This window comes from Limulus polyphemus, unplaced genomic scaffold, assembly GCF_000517525.1.
Source record: "Limulus polyphemus unplaced genomic scaffold, Limulus_polyphemus-2.1.2 Scaffold1670, whole genome shotgun sequence".
Taxonomy (NCBI): domain Eukaryota; kingdom Metazoa; phylum Arthropoda; class Merostomata; order Xiphosura; family Limulidae; genus Limulus; species Limulus polyphemus.
The window spans coordinates 39,859-56,266 of NW_013667280.1; the positions used below are offsets into that span (position 1 = coordinate 39,859).

The window sequence follows — 16,408 nt, forward strand, 5'->3', positions numbered from 1 at the left end:
ACTCTCATAACACTCACTTCAAAAACAATCATTCAACTGAGGCCCGGCATGGCCATGTGGTTAGGGCACTCGACTCGCAATCTGAGGGTCACAGGTTCGAATCTCCGTCACACCAAACATGCTCGCCCTTACAGCCGTGGGGGCGTTATAATGTGACGGTCAATCCCACTATTCGTTGGTAAAAGAGTAGCCCAGGAGTTGGCGGTGGGTGGTGATGACTAGTAGCCTTCCCTCTAGTCTTACACTGCTAAATTAGGGACGGCTAGCGCAGATATCCCTCGTGTAGCTTTGCGCGAAACTCAAAAACAAACAAACATTCAACAGAACTTTGAAAAGAAATGTTAAACATAAACGGAGTAGGTAATAATTGATCGAGTTTCAAAAAGAAATCAAAATAACTTGTAAAATTCCATTTTAGAAAATATATTATGTTATACCGTTTAATACATAAAGTTTAGTTTTGGTGTATTTAGTCTTACTAAACGATAAATTTACATTTCTTTACAAGGAAAGGGCGATATTAATTATATATATTATCAGAATTATTACTCCATTTGTCATTTAGTGTTTTCATGGTCTTTGCGTTTCCGTCAAGTTCAATATAACCCATGAAACTTTGTGAATAAACATGTGATATGTATTTTACATATAGGTAAGGGAATAGAAACACACTCCAGGCAAGCGATAGAGAAGAACTCAAGTAAAATAAGCACAACTACACCTAACCTGAGCGTCACCAGGAAATGTATAGATAGCATTTCTACAGGAACAGCTGCTCTAAAACTACAGTTGACATACTAAATTCATTGATTTCTCATTAATTCGCTTGAAAGTACATGTATCAAACACACGTGTGTGAACCTGTCAGTATTCATTACGTTAACTTTTACTTTTAGACATCTAAAATGTTAGTGGCCAAGCAAGATTATACACAACTCACCACTCCAGAAAAAAAAGTATGGTTTAAGACCAATTCAAATTTAACAAACACTGACTTGAGATAAATTGAAATATAAGGTGAAACAAGTTTTAGTTAACTTTAGATACAATAAATATTTTATGTATGTTACGTATCCTAGTATGTTTGTTTGTTTTGAATTTCGCGCAAAGCTACACGAGGGCTATCTGTGCTAGCCGTCCCTAATTTAACAGTGTAAGACTAGAGGAAAGGCTGCTAGTCATCACCACCCACTGCCAACTCTTGGACTACTCTTTTTACCAACGAATAGTGGGATTGACCGTCACATTATAACGCCCCCACGGCTGAAAGGGCGAGCATGTTTGGTTAGACGGGGATTCGAACCCGCAGATTGCGAGTCGAGCGTCCTAATCACCTGGCCATGCCGGGCCTTGCATTTTTGGTTATTCTCGTGTAATGAACCACATCGAAGAGTCTCTAACAGACTTGCATTTTTATTGAAGCGAAATATATTTTAGGATTAGACTAGATCTGTTCTAGTCGTTCTGATTTATTATATACATAGATAGCTAGTTGAATATAACTAAACGATATAATACACAATGTGTGCATTAACTAAGTGTTTTAATTTGAAGGATATATATGTGTGTGTGTGTGTGTGTAATGAACTGGAACGAACCATTTGTTAAACGTAAGCACAATTAGTTTAGCAGATATAAACTTGCGTGTCAAGCAGCAAGTAATAAATTGTCGAAAATACGTAACTCAAACATTCAAAAGTATTGTCGGGGGGTTTTCACTTTAAACAAAGGTATGCCGGTAGCGCGACCTAGCGGCTTCGATATTTTCACATACTAGTTGGGTATGTTGCAGTTGATGTTTTAGTTACATTGAATAATCCTTCTAGTGGAATGACCTGATATATGTATGTTTTCGTTTCACTGTAGGTCTTTTCGTTTATCCAAGGACAACCATTACAGCTGCTTTATCGCGGTTGTGAAACGTAGGTGCGTATAATGTTGGTTTGTTTGATAGAATTAAAAAACAAAACAGAAATCTTGTTCGAATATAAATAACAATAATAACGTAGATTTTTTAAGATTTGCTCTTTATAAACTGTCACGTAAGGATTCGTATTTAACGTTTGTTTTCCTTTTTTTTTCTTCTCTCTCTCTCTCGATGGAGCTTAAAGTTTCAATTTTATTTTCAGATAATGTAATACAACACGTTATGTTTCATCTCTTTTTCTTGACAAGAATCGTTTGACTTGAATTAAGTAAATAATTCTGCTTATACATCTTTTTTATTTATCAAATACTTCAATTCAGAAATAAGCAATCAACAAACACTAAACAAATATAAATCGTTAAACATAGATAACACTTTAGTTTCGTGATATCAGAAATATTCCTAACGTGTCCTGGGATATTACCAAGGAAGATAATTTTTATAAAACTTTTATGGATTTTAGTTTTAACCACCTTTTTATTTTAGTTGTGCTCTGTATTTGCTAGTGTCCTACAACTTTCGGCAACTATAAAGACAGTACAGATTTCGAAGTGGGTTTTGAGAAACCAGGTGTCGCTTCATATTTCACTACATAAGTGTGATTGTTTTTAATTTGTCAAACCTTGTTTCAAATGGCTGGAGTCGCCCCCAGTCGAGAAGAACTAACTACGTAACCCTTTTTTAATAATCATATCTTTTACAACTAATTGTACGTGTTGAGTATCCTAACGTATTTGTATTTACCAATTGTTCTTAACGCAATCAATTAATCATACGTATCATTATATTTTATTACAATAACATTAACTCATAAAACTATTAGTACAACACAATTAAATACAAAAAAAATACTAATTTATACTTAATGATAACTAATAAAATAAATGACGAGAGGATCTAGTTCTACTACTTGAGATCAGTGAAATTGGGGGCATATCATCTGCTGATGGCGCCCCCATAAATTACAAGCATAAATAAATTTGTCAAACCTCGCGTGTTTAATTCTTTGGTTATGTGATTTCGAGACTTTGGTGAATTCTGGACTGTAGTGACTTATGAACTTAGATTCGCTCAAACACTTAATATTTTTCTCGTTTGTCGTTACAGTTTTGCAGAAAAGGAAGAATCTTCCGTTTTGAACATTTTGAATTCAGGATTCGACAGAGTGAGTAATTTTAATGTTTTTTTTCATTTTAATTAATATTAATGGAATAAACAACTAACATTTGTAAAAAGGGAGTTATTTCCTTGAATTAATTGTCCATTCTTTTAAACAAGCCCAAAACATAAAGAGTCGCAGAAAATATACAGGCAGTTTTAAAATTAGAGTATAAACTACACTGTGGTAAGGATAATAATGTACCGTAGTAAGAGGGGTATCAGGACCCATACCGCGTTAGAGATACGCCATCTACCGGATTTAAAAATTACATTTACGATGCTCATGTGTAAAATAGAGATAAAAAAAAGGGTAAAATGTTAAGAATATATATGGGTACTCAAGCCCACACCGTCCTACATATAATACTATAATTCAACATCTGCGCCAGGTGTGAGAAAGTAGTTGTTCCTAAGGGCAGAGAACATTAAAATTGATCACTCTTGAATTTGGTATTCCATCTTTTATAATCACATTTCTGTATGAGTAATATAATAAAACCTGAGGTGTCTGGGTTAAAATTTACCACTGTTAAACGATTTGTTTACAAATGCTAAAAAATTGGTACAAATTCATCGAACCAATAGAAAGTGATTTGCTGTTCACAGCACAAAAACAAAAGTTTCAATCACAAGGGACCGAACAGGTTCTGTGACCTTATTCAGGAGACACTTAACAATTCAGAAAATAACCTAAATAACTTAATAATAGCTTACACTTTTACACAAGGTAGGCCTATTGGCATTAAAGTCTTATTATCATGCAATCAATGTAAAAATTGACAAAAATCATGAAAATCTAAGACCTTTACGTTTTGTAAGAAAAAAGATTATGAAGACCTCATAAAAACATCTAAAATATAGTGAGTAAATTAACTTTTACTGAAATTATTAAAATACTATGAACAATAAAAACTTACAAAAGCATCTTAAATTTATAGTACGAGTACAAATATAAACGAAATATCAAATCTATTTACAACGTTTTCTACAACAGAAAACTGAGGGGGTCCAACTTTTATTTTTTTTCTTGCGAGAGCTCTATAACAGACTTTTCTTATATAACTCTTTCTATAGAAATAGCGAAATCTTGAGGTTCTTCATGTTTTTCGTCGGGCATGGCTGTAAATCGAAAAGTCAGGAATTCGGGACGTGATGCCACCGACCACGCCCCTCGATTTCAGTTGTAGGCTCAATATACAAGTGACAGTAATTTCTGTTCTATTGGTTAAAAGATCTGAACAAAATCCTGTGACGGCAAATGCTATTGGTTACCTTCCCTCTGAGATGACTATACCTGAATATTTAGGGATCTTTGGTATGGCCGCTTAGCCCGATGCGCACAAGGAGCCATTCATGTTGCAATTTCCATAAATTTCCAGTGGCACAGTGTGATGTCCGCGGGCTTGTACTGCTAGAAACCGGGTTTCGATACCCGTGGTGGGCAGAGCTCAGATAACCCTTTGTGTAACTTTGTGCTTAATAACTATCATCTGAAACATCTTTGAATTAGTGTTGATGCTTATCAAATATAAAAAAATATCACGCAAATTTACATCTAAAGTGCGGTCGAAGAATGATGTTATAATCGTATCTTTATTTGCTGCTAAACTTTTTTTTTCTTTGTTAGTTCTTTCCCAAAACGATTTCAAGGTAATACAAACTAAATTATTATATAAACACGTTTTTTTGTTTTTTGGAAGAAATAATCTTCTTTAGAATATTAATTTGCATTTCTCCAAGGTTTCTGTTTGACAATAAGAACATTCAGACTGTTCTTACTGTAATAATTGGACATCTGTAGGATTTATTCGCGTTAGTACATATAGCTTTGAAGCACGTTTATACGTACGAACTCAAGCCGTGGGCGAAGTATATTAATAATGTTTATTCATCACCATGCACAAACCTTAGCTGCATTTGGATTTTACATACATTTTAATAACTTATTAGGCTTACAATGCAGTTTCTGTATCTTCATTGATATTATTAGTTATAATGTTTATCGTATTTTATTTTGTTTTTTTATTAGTTTATAAAGGTTATTTTGCATTACTAGCTTAATATGTGATTTTAGGACTAACCCAAATTTCTTTAGCTCGCTAAAACTCGTGATATGTTATTGGAATTACGGCCGAAAATTTCGATAATATCCAAGGTACCCATCTGATAAATCAATGCATCCTATTATAAGTTTTATTTTTTTCTTGCGAATTGTTTCCATGATGTTCTTCAATCCTAGTTAGTCTTTTAAATCACATCAGATACAATATTTCTTAAGGTATGTTTTAGTTCTGGTGTATGTAGTTACCTTGCTTTGAACAGAGGTTATTAATAACACAGGCCTGCGATGGTTTTATTGTCTTGAAATTTTACATGTTCTACAGTAATTCCTGTACGTTCAATTCGAAAATGATATCCATTTTTCTCCATCACGTACAGAGATTTCACGAAACGTCATAACGTTGAGACTAAAAGACGTAGATTTCACACAAATAATCAGGATCAGTGAGAATGTATATTCGTTTGACATCAATGTTCTTCCCTTTTCTTCAGTTTATTTGTATTTTTTGTTAACAGACATAGTAACAAAAAATGTTCATTGTGGTAAACGAAATAATAATTTAATCTAAGTAAGAGTATATTTTTTTTTTCTTCCCGATTTCTAAAAAATCCTTACGTGACAGAAAAAATAATATTATTTTCGAAATCTGCGTAGCTGAATTATGGAAAATTCGTTATTAAAACCAAAACAACTTTTATGGAGTTTAAATTCGCAGGCCTTTGTAATTGGTACGTAACTTGGAGCTATTACTGCATGTATCAGGGTGTAAGCAGTTCAAAATTGAACAGAAGCTATTAATGATTAACACAGTATGATTAGCAGAGTATGATTAGCGATATCAAAAATAATACTCTCCACATCATCCATGCCGATTAAGCGCCATACTTACTTATACAATATTTTAATATTTTTTAAGATAACTTTGGATGGATATTATCATGAAAGTTAAACGTTCGTTAAGATTTGAGTAGCTGGTCCAAACCCCAGCTATGTTACTATATAATGACTTTTTTTTTTCAGCCATGATACTAGACTACGACATTTTTTTTTCAGCCATAGAACTAGATTATAATTTTTTTTTCAAGCTGTATTACTAGACCACGACATTTATTTTATCCTATATTCTCAGCCATGGTATTAGATTACAATATTTATTTCCCCTTTACTCTCAACCATGTTATAAGATTACAATATATATTTCCCCTTTAGTCTCAACCATGTTATAAGATTACAATATTTATTTTCCCCTTTAGTCTCAACCATGTTATAAGATTACAATATATATTTTCCCCTTTAGTCTCAACCATGTTATAAGATTACAATATTTATTTTCCCCTTTAGTCTCAACCATGTTATAAGATTACAATATTTATTTTCTCTTTTAGTCTCAACCATGGTATAAGATTACAATATTTATTTTCCCCTTTAGTCTCAACCATGTTATAAGATTACAATATTTATTTTCCCCTTTAGTTTCAACCATGGTATAAGATTACAATATTCATTTTTCCCTTTAGTCTCAACCATGGTATAAAACAATATGTATTTTCTCTTTTAGTCTCAACCATGGTATAAGATTACAAGATTTATTTTCTCCTCTTTTTTCCTAACAACGACACTCGATGACGACATGTATTTTCTATTTTTTTTTTCATCCGAATTGTTCATAAAAAGGTTACATCTTAATAACATTTGTCCTTAAAGAATCATTAATGGCGAGATAAGCTATAAATTCAAATCGTTGGAGGCTAAAAAAATATAAAATGGGTTTGATCATTAGGTTTGTTTGAAAGCTGATTAAAAGTTCTATTTTGTTGGAAAAGCCCACAAATAAATAAAACACCGCTGTGGCCACATTTTAGATTTTCTTATTATTTGTGGTTTTTTTTTACTGATACAATTAACCTTGTTCGTTTGTGCCATTTATTTTTGTTCACGTCATAGAGCTTGTTTGCTTATTTGTTAAGTACAAAGCTACATAGTAGGCTATCTGTGCTGTGCCCGTCAAAACTCTGTTTTAAGCGCTATAATATTTCAGACTTTCCGCTGAACCAGGGGGGGGGGGGGGGAGGCAAGTCGTAGCCTTTTTAATAACTTAACTTAGTTTTTATCTGTGCTTTAAGATTCATAAGTAGTTTCTGGTGTAATTACACTTTCCTGTACACATGCCATTCATAAGTAGTTTTTGGTGTAATTACACTTTCCTGTACACATGTCATCCTTCTTTCGTCAAGGATTTGATATCTAAATACTTTCTCATTTCAATTACTTACTGAACATTTATAATTCCGACACCTTCTGATATATACATGTGTGTGTGTGTGTGTGTCTAGACATTTGCTGATTATTACTGGGCTCAAGTGATTTAATTTTGATCAGATGACTTAACTCATTTCACTGAATGTAAGATTATCAAATTATATAAGCATTTTTAATGAAGAGTTAATCTAATAAAAGTGTTCAATCAAAGAAAGTTTCATGTCCTTTTAATTACTGTGTCAATGGCGTTCTTTATGTCGACATCTCTCTTTATTAGGAAATAGAGTCACTAATCAAATCAGTAGATTACTGAGGACATTAACTTTTACTCTGTACAAAGTCATTCGTTGATTTGATTAGTGGGTTTTACCCCGTGGTACGGCAGATGTTGGGGGGGGGGACATGTTTTAGTCATATTATTGTGAGCTCAATGATGCTGATTTTATTTCATCGAAACATTGTGTTTTGTGTCCATTTAAACTTTTAAACACGTCTTTGTTAAGCTTCTAAACATTCGTGGTATACAAGAACGCATCAGAATGACCAGATCTTATACAGAGGGTTAAGTACGTTATACTTAAACGATTTTGAATCCTCGCCACATCCGATCATATTGATGATTGTACATCTTAACAATAGCCCTAGTAGTTTCTATTGCAAAATGTTATCTTGTCCAAAGCAAACCACATCTCTGTGCTTGCTTTCCATGATCCATCTAATGTACGCTTCCCAGCGTCTGTTTGAATAGTCCAATCGCACAGATATCATAGGTGCTACGTACAGCGAACTTGACCGGTATGCCTTCGTATGGAATACCATGAATATCCGTTTTATTCTCTAGCTGCTTGAGGTATGTGATGGTTGAACGAAAGGTGAATAGGACCCCTATCTTGGTGAACCCATATCCTGTTGGCCTCGTTTTCAGATGAAGATTCTTCTTGATTATTTTGTATACTGTTGCCTGAGTCAGTGGGTGGCTTTTGCTACTGATCTTTGTGCTCGTGGATTCTCACCTATTACAAAACGCTGCACTTTGCTTACCATGGCTGAGGTACGACTTGTTGCAGATGTCTTTCTGGATGATTCTAGTACCTCAAGTTGATCCATACTCCACCAAGTCTTGGAATTTCTAAATCCATGGTCTGAACACATCTTTATGATCTGAGTATATAAATATTTTGCGTCGGAAAGGGCTGTTACATACTCTTACCAAAGGCAATCAGTTTTCGATGACATTACAAAATCTACGAAACGCCAAGCAATGTCAAAATGTTGTTCTGATACGTTCCGTTCCACTGAGAATGTATATGGATTGTGGTTGTCACGTGACTTGCTGAATCGCATATTTAAAACAGGATTATCTTTTTTCAGTGGCTTAGCCTTTTGTCAAACTCTTTAAAACTGTAGTTATAAAACCCTCAGTTATAACTTCAAACCCTCACCTCAAATAAAGATGTCAACTTCAAAATGTGGCATTTTACTAAGATCTAAAAGAGTTACACTTTCTCAATTTCATAAGTCCCATTGAAACAGTATCGAAAGATCAAACCATTTTTATTTGACTCATTGTTATAACTGTGACATGGTGGTAACAATTATCTACAACTATAACGTAGTAATAACAGTGCGTATAACATGGTAGTAACAATGCATACAACTGTAGCATGGTAATAACAGTATGTACTATGTATAACTGTAACATTGTAGTATGTGTACGCAACTGTGACATGATAATAAAAGTACATGCACCTATAATGTGGTAATAGTAGTAGTAGTAGTATGTAAGTGTCCAATGGTAATATCATTAAATATCTGTCTTAAGTGCTGAAATAACAGTTTATGAGTCTATGGACATTACGTAATTAGAATTGAACCACTTCATTTTTTACTACTTTTTACTAAATCAAATGTAACAGTAAACAGTACATATATAATGATCAGTAAATATTCTATTGTTGCTACTTGTAATAAATGATATGTAATAGTAAACAATATGTGCAGTATGGTCAGTAATTACTATATTGTTTGTTAATTTTACTAAATCATATGTAATAGTAAACAACGTGTGTACAATGGTCAGAAATTATCCTATTGTTTGTACTTTTGCTAAGTCTTGTGCAACAGTAAGCAAGTCAGTAATCATTCTGTGTTTGTTACAAGTGGTTTCTCGAGAGTTGTAGCCTTGCCGTGTGTTTGAATGAATTAATCCTGATTGAGGGTAACGAAATCATGACCCGCCTGAAACTCCAAGCTGCGCAGTCGCTCTTTACAGCACTGGAAAACTCCCATGATGCTGTTGTTGTAACCGGAAAGAACCAGGAAATACAGGTAAATAAAACTCTTGAGTCAGTTAACGAAACGTTTTATGGTTGTTGGAAATTATGGCTATTTTATTCAAATAGTGAACTTTAAAACCAAAGTTAAAGACTGTCAAAATTATATTCAACCTCAATAATTTTAGCGAACTTTCGACTCCTTTTCTGGCGCCTTTGTTAGGCCACGTATGATTTCTGCAATCAAAAATAACAGTGGATCAAATTTGTAATAATGGGATGATGGCTAGTGATTTGAACTTGTTGTTATTCTTATTTCTGTTTACCTGTTATTTTATTAATTGGTATTCGTGAAATAATACTGTATGGATTGTCATTAAAATGACTTGTTTAAAATATATATCATAAAGGAATCAAGATTTTGGTTTCAAATCAGAATACACAACCTTCGCCATCTTTAATTAAACTAATAGGTGTGATTGATATACTATCCAGTGTGACACATTATCGTAAACATTTCCAAAGCGTGAATGAATTACTGTTTAGTGTGACACATTATCGTAGACACTTCCAAAGCGTGAATGAATTACTGTTTAGTGTGACACATTATCGTAAACACTTCCGAGGCGGGATTGTTTTACTATCCAGTGTGACACATTATCGTAAACATTTCCAAAGCGTGATTGATTTATACTATCCAGTGTGACACATTATCGTAAACACTTTCAAAGCGTGATTGATTTACTATCCAGTATGACACATTATCGTAAACACTGCTAAAAGCATGATTGTTTTATTATCCAGTATGACACATTATCGTAAACACCGCCAGTTATCTTCTTAAGAAGTCAAAACAGAAGCTACTTGAAATAGAAATCCGTGTATTTGGTTTGGTAGTACGAGGGTTTGTAGGTTCAGATGTCATCAGTATTCACGTCTTTAAGAAACAATAACTTTGGTAGTACAAGGGTTTGTAGGTTCAGATGTCATCAGTATTCACGTCTTTAAGAAACAATAACTTTGATGTAATATGTTTATAACACTATCGGTATTACTGTTAATCTTTGGTAGTACAAGGGTTTGTAGGTTCAGATGTCATCAGTATTCACGTCTTTAAGAAACAATAACTTTGATGTAATATGTTTATAACACTATCGGTATTACTGTTAATCTTTGGTAGTACAAGGGTTTGTAGGTTCAGATGTCATCAGTATTCACGTCTTTAAGAAACAATAACTTTGATGTAATATATTTATAACATTATCGGTATTACTGTTAATGCATTACGTAAACTACGGATTTTTTTTCAGGCAATTCGATTATCCATAGATGTTAAAATAGTGAAGTTAAAAACAAATCTACCCTCTTGTGGTGACTCAACTGGTTAATAGAAATATAATCAAGTAATTTCTTCTTGTTGGAATAACTTTCAAAAAGCTTTAATTTACAGTGCTCAGCTGTTGTTGGGTTTATATCTAAAAATCTAATAATACAAAAAGTAAACAAGGGCTAAAAGGTAAACATTCCATTGGTTTAAATGTACAGCCATTAGCTAAAATTGTAAGAGAACATTAAATAATACTGTATAACCAGCTTTACACCTTATACATCAATAGAGTATTGTGAGTTATTATTATTGAAATATAAATAAAATAGTGCGATCAAACAAACATAAGTCAAACTTTGGATTTCAAGCGGATCTGAGTACTGGCCCAGCATGGCCAGGTGGTTAGGGTACTAGGCTCGCAATCTGCGTCACACCAAACATGCTCGCCCTTTCAGCCGTGGGGGCGTTATAATGTGACAGTCAATCCCACTATTCGTTGGTAAAAGAATAGCCCAAGAGCTGGCGGTGGGTGGTGATGACTAGCTGCCTTCCCTCTAGTCTTACACTGCTAAATTAGGGACGGCAAGCGTGTAGCTTTGCGCAAAATTCAAAACAAACAATCTGAGTACTACCCAGTTGCACAGTAAGTGGTCAAAATTTCCAGTTTAACAGGGAGAGTATAAAATATTAGTAAATTACGTTTTCTTTTAAGCTCTTGAGGAAAAGTGCATGAAAATTTGCTTCAAAGCAGAATGTTCAACATACAACCTGTTTTTAGCATAGTTTCTATAGAGACGATAATAAAGCTTCTGTTGTAGCTTCAAAACCACGTGCCACAAAGACATAACTTGACAGAAGACGTATTGTAGATGAAGTCAAGGCCTGGGAAGTTGTTTAGAGGACGTGACATGGAATGTGTGTGTATTGAAAGACATGTTTTTGTATGTGTCACTGCTTTTATGTTCTCTTTACTTGTCTCACTCACCTTCTGCTACAACATTTCTCTCTCTGCAGTATATGAATCAAGCATCTGAGCAGTTGTTGGGGTGTAATGCAGACGAAATGATTGGTAAGAACGCCTCACAACTTCAAAGAATTGACTCTACTAAAGCAGATATGATAGAAAACGTCAGCACGCACACGAAGAAAGGAATCGTAAGTTGTAGTAGTGGAGGTGTTTTCAATAAATGTGGCATATTTTCACAGAGGATATAGTAACACAGAATTTGATATTAAACGCATAAATTAACCATTCGTGGGTTTTTTGTTGTTGTTTTACTTTTACCCTAAACTATAGGAAATATGACCTGAACTGTTCGTTCTAAGTTGAAGATTTTTCTCCGTACAATAACAGTATTGCTGTCTCATCATCATCACTAAAATTATATCATCGACTGATCTCATATTACATGTTACGTTAACAATACATTATCTTCATCCTTATCTGATTTGGTAAAAGTAGTATTTCGTCCCAGAGCATAAATAAATCTGTTGAATTTTATGTTATCTCAAAGAAAATTGTTCCGAATGTGATATTTATGATAAGTTTCATATTTATAATTTCTGAGCATCTTTTATGTCTTTCTCCAGTATTAGAAATACTTGTGAAGTTTTATATAATTTATAGTATTCTTTATGAAAGCCCCCAGTAAGCCTGCGGACTTACAACGCTAGAATCAGAGTTTCGATACCCGTGGTGGGCAGAGCACAGATAGCCCATTGTGTAGCTTTGTGCTTAATTACAAACAAACAAACAAATCTTTATGAAAGAAAAATTACAACAGAAATTTGGGTTGAATAATAGATAATAACCCATAAGAAGAGACATTCGATCTACAGAACATGATGATATTGCAAATGTAGGTGTTGTAAAGAGATAATATCATGTTTATCTACACTTTTCTTACAGATTAAAGACGAAGTGTAGTATTGTGTGTGAGAGAAGATCTCACGAATATTACGTCATAAAATGTTGAACTAAAGACCAAGTAAAGTGGTTCCTGAATATCCATCGTATCTTACACCTCCTTAGCGATAAGCTTGATGCTTATGGAATTCGTGGTTTGGTCCCTGCGGAGAAAACAGTGCACATAGTCATTGTGCGGTTTTGCGCTAGAACACAAACAAACTGAATACTTGTTATTAAATATTATACAATTACACCCTTGTTTTCTCCTTATGCTTTGGATCCTCAGATCCTAGCCCTGAAAAGAACCAGCCAGGCTATAAGTAAATGTAACTCTTTAGTTCTATAGTTCTCTATCAATGTCTAAACAGTAAAGCCTTATTAATCTGCTAACCAAAACTCTACAGTCAGTTTAGTATTAATATTTTAGTCTACAACGGACGTACTCGATCTACATCTTCCTGCTCTGCTCGACAAACACCTGATGCCGCGTGGTCATTCAACGCCAAGTACAGCAGAAAGAAAGAAAGCTATCGTTGTCAACAAACAACCCAGTGAAGCTCTCCGTCTTTCTCTTCTTCTCCACTTTCCCTCACACCCTTTCCCTCAACTTGTGAGCTCATCAATTTGAAAATTACCCGTTTAACAACTACAAGTCAACACCACCACTCATGCAAGCGTTTAATACTTAACAGCCTCGGCAACTTATATCTACTTATGTAGTGGGGTGAAGAAAAACAAAAGTTTCTGACCGCCCCGGGTTATATTTCATTCCCCTACTAACCTAAATACCTACCATGCATATCGAGTCGAACCCCTGTTTTCTATTTTTTGTGTTGTTTGTATACTTTCTTTGTCAGAATGTAGAACAAGATATTGTTTGTCAAATAGTTATCAAAATATTTTTTGGTCACTAGAGTAAGGTCGGTATACACGTATAACCTGAGACCTGTAGTAACCTGTGTGCTTAGAAATCATGAAACTAGTTTTATTACTCATTTTGTATACACTTTGATATTTGCTATCAAAGATCATAAACAGACATTTTACTAATTTGGGGGTTGCTTTATCTTCTCCTTACAAAACAGAAACAGGCTATTTTCCATTGTCTCTCTTGTATTGTGTGATACTCAAACCCTTCTGAAAGTGTACGAAAGAGTTCTTAAAGGCATATTATCAGAAATACATTTTTGGATTGAATATTATAAAACAAGTTATTGTACACTAACTAGCCCCTTTATTAGGACTCGCTTATACACATCACTCAACCCACCAAGTTATTGTAAACTAACTAGCCACTTTAATACAACTCGCATATACCCCTCTATTCCAGTGACTCAGTGCTAAATCTAATGGGCAAAACACAGATAGCCCATAGTCACTGAAATTTGTAGAGCTCTCCTTGTCTTTGCTTGAGTAGATTAAACGTATCGTACGAAGTCAGGTGATAGTTTCAACCCTATATATGTTGTTATATTATAAATAAACAAAGAGTAAGAGCAACTACCTATCCGATTTTCAAAGGCATAAGACAGTTGTTATCAAAAACCGTACCCTTTGATCAATTATTTGGAGTCATTATAATATGTCAGCAGTATAGAAATCGAAAGAGAATACGCGTGCTTCTGGTGACAGTGGACAATATTCGACAATTTCAAACATTTCAAGAGAAAAATACGAAACTCTATAACCCGAGCGCTTTCAAAAGGTGGACCTTTTTTTCTTGAGTTTGCAACTAATGAAGAAAGGTAAGCTTGAACTGTGTTTCAATGTTTTCTTACTGACGAAAGGACAAAAGTGTGAAAATAACCTGGCGTGAGATATTTGACCCATCTCGTATTGTTCCGACAGTGAAGCTGTTGAAAAAAGATCTGGGAAATACCTCTGGTGGCAAGGATTGAGTCCTTTGGATTCTCGTAGAATGTACTTGAAACGTTATTCTTAACTTTGTCCATTTCAAATTGCTGTATTTCCATCCTTTCAAGACGATAGTGCAAACATCCAACACGCTCGTGTTATTAATCGAAATTGGTTTGAAGAGTTGAACAATTTTCAGTTTTCATCTTTGGCCAACTAGAAGCATCGGATGTTAATCCGATTAATAATCACTTCAATGAGCTTGAACATCACGTTCTTCACCATAATCCTCTGGCGAAATACGTTAATCTTTGGAAAATACGTTACAATCGAACAAGACAACTTCCGGTATCTTGTGAAGTCTGTGCCACGCTAAGTCTACTATTGGAATTTTAACTATTTAAGACCATATCAGGAACATATAGCATAAGCTTTAAAGAGGTTTTAAAGTTGTTTTTAAACCTCGAAAATATTTTATAGAATTATGAGCATTTAAAACAAAGAAGCCTAACAAGTTGTATAACATAAAGTGTTTCTGCAAAACGAAATTTTATATTGAGATCTATCTCTTTAAATTGTTACATGAGAAAATATTTCAACCCCTGACTTTAAATTTCAGTGATTTTAAAGAACATTACTGTGAAGTAGGACATAAACAGTGTATAGGATGTCGATCGTTTTCGTTACTGTGAAGTATGGATTTCCTTGGCACTTTCTTCAACACTCTTGGGTGTTAATTATTGAAGAAGTAAAAAGAGCAATGTTTTAGAATGTTTCTGTTGAAATGTTTCCCGCTATCGTGAAATCGTTCTTCTCATTTTGGAGTTTATGGGTGCGTTATAAGTGTGACGAAGAAAAATCCCAATATTCGATTAGAGTAGCTCAGTAGTTGGCGGTGTGTGCTGTTGATCAATTTCCTTTCCTCTGATCTACGAGTTCAAAATTAGGCACGGCTAGTATAATCAGCCCTAGAATAGTTTTGCACAAATATCCGAAATAAACAAAGGAAAATAGTTCATTCGTCTTTGTTTTATTTTTCACAGATTGGAGACAAAATCTTCCCGTTTTTTATATATAACACATGTCTTTCTATACAGTAAGGTGACTAATAAACACGTGAGATATATTCAAAACGAACATTTGAGACAACAGTTTTTGTTCCTTTTTTTCAATGAATTATTTGCTCTTTGTTTCCTGAAATTTCTATGAAATCGTTCATTTGGAAACAAATATATGTATATCACCTACTAGATGTATAGCTGTATATGCATAATTGTATAAACAAGTTTTTAAAGTTTTCACGAAAAAAAGATACAGACAGATAGATAGATAATTTCTTTTCCAATGTTAGGAAATGGAAGGTTCACTATTTCGAAAAAGAAAGAATGCCCAGCAAGTACCAGTGTGGAATAGAATGACGCCAGTGGATGTTCATAACGGGTGAGCCATGCATTTTACGTTCCTATCAGTTTCCTTGATATCTTTAAGAAGCTTCTCAGTCAGGCAGATTATGTTATATAGTTAGTATCAGTTTCCTTGATGTGTTTAAGAAGCTTCTCAGTTAGGCAGATTATGTTCTGTAGTTAGTATCAGTTTCCTTGATGTGTTTAAGAAGCTTCTCAGTTAGGCAGATTAT

The 16,408-nt window shown here is 34.1% G+C and overlaps 1 protein-coding gene across 1 annotated transcript in view; it reads left to right on the forward strand.

Annotated features, from left to right (window-relative positions):
- The window catches only part of LOC106464503 (high affinity cAMP-specific and IBMX-insensitive 3',5'-cyclic phosphodiesterase 8B-like), an 80,227-nt gene that overhangs the window by 19,746 nt on the left and 44,073 nt on the right, over positions 1–16,408 (forward strand). Inside the window, exons 3-7 of the mRNA XM_022392239.1 lie at positions 1,867–1,926; positions 3,035–3,092; positions 9,570–9,737; positions 12,024–12,164; positions 16,124–16,212. Of these exons, the coding sequence (XP_022247947.1) occupies positions 1,867–1,926; positions 3,035–3,092; positions 9,570–9,737; positions 12,024–12,164; positions 16,124–16,212 (516 nt within the window). The remainder of the gene's footprint in view (positions 1–1,866; positions 1,927–3,034; positions 3,093–9,569; positions 9,738–12,023; positions 12,165–16,123; positions 16,213–16,408) is intronic.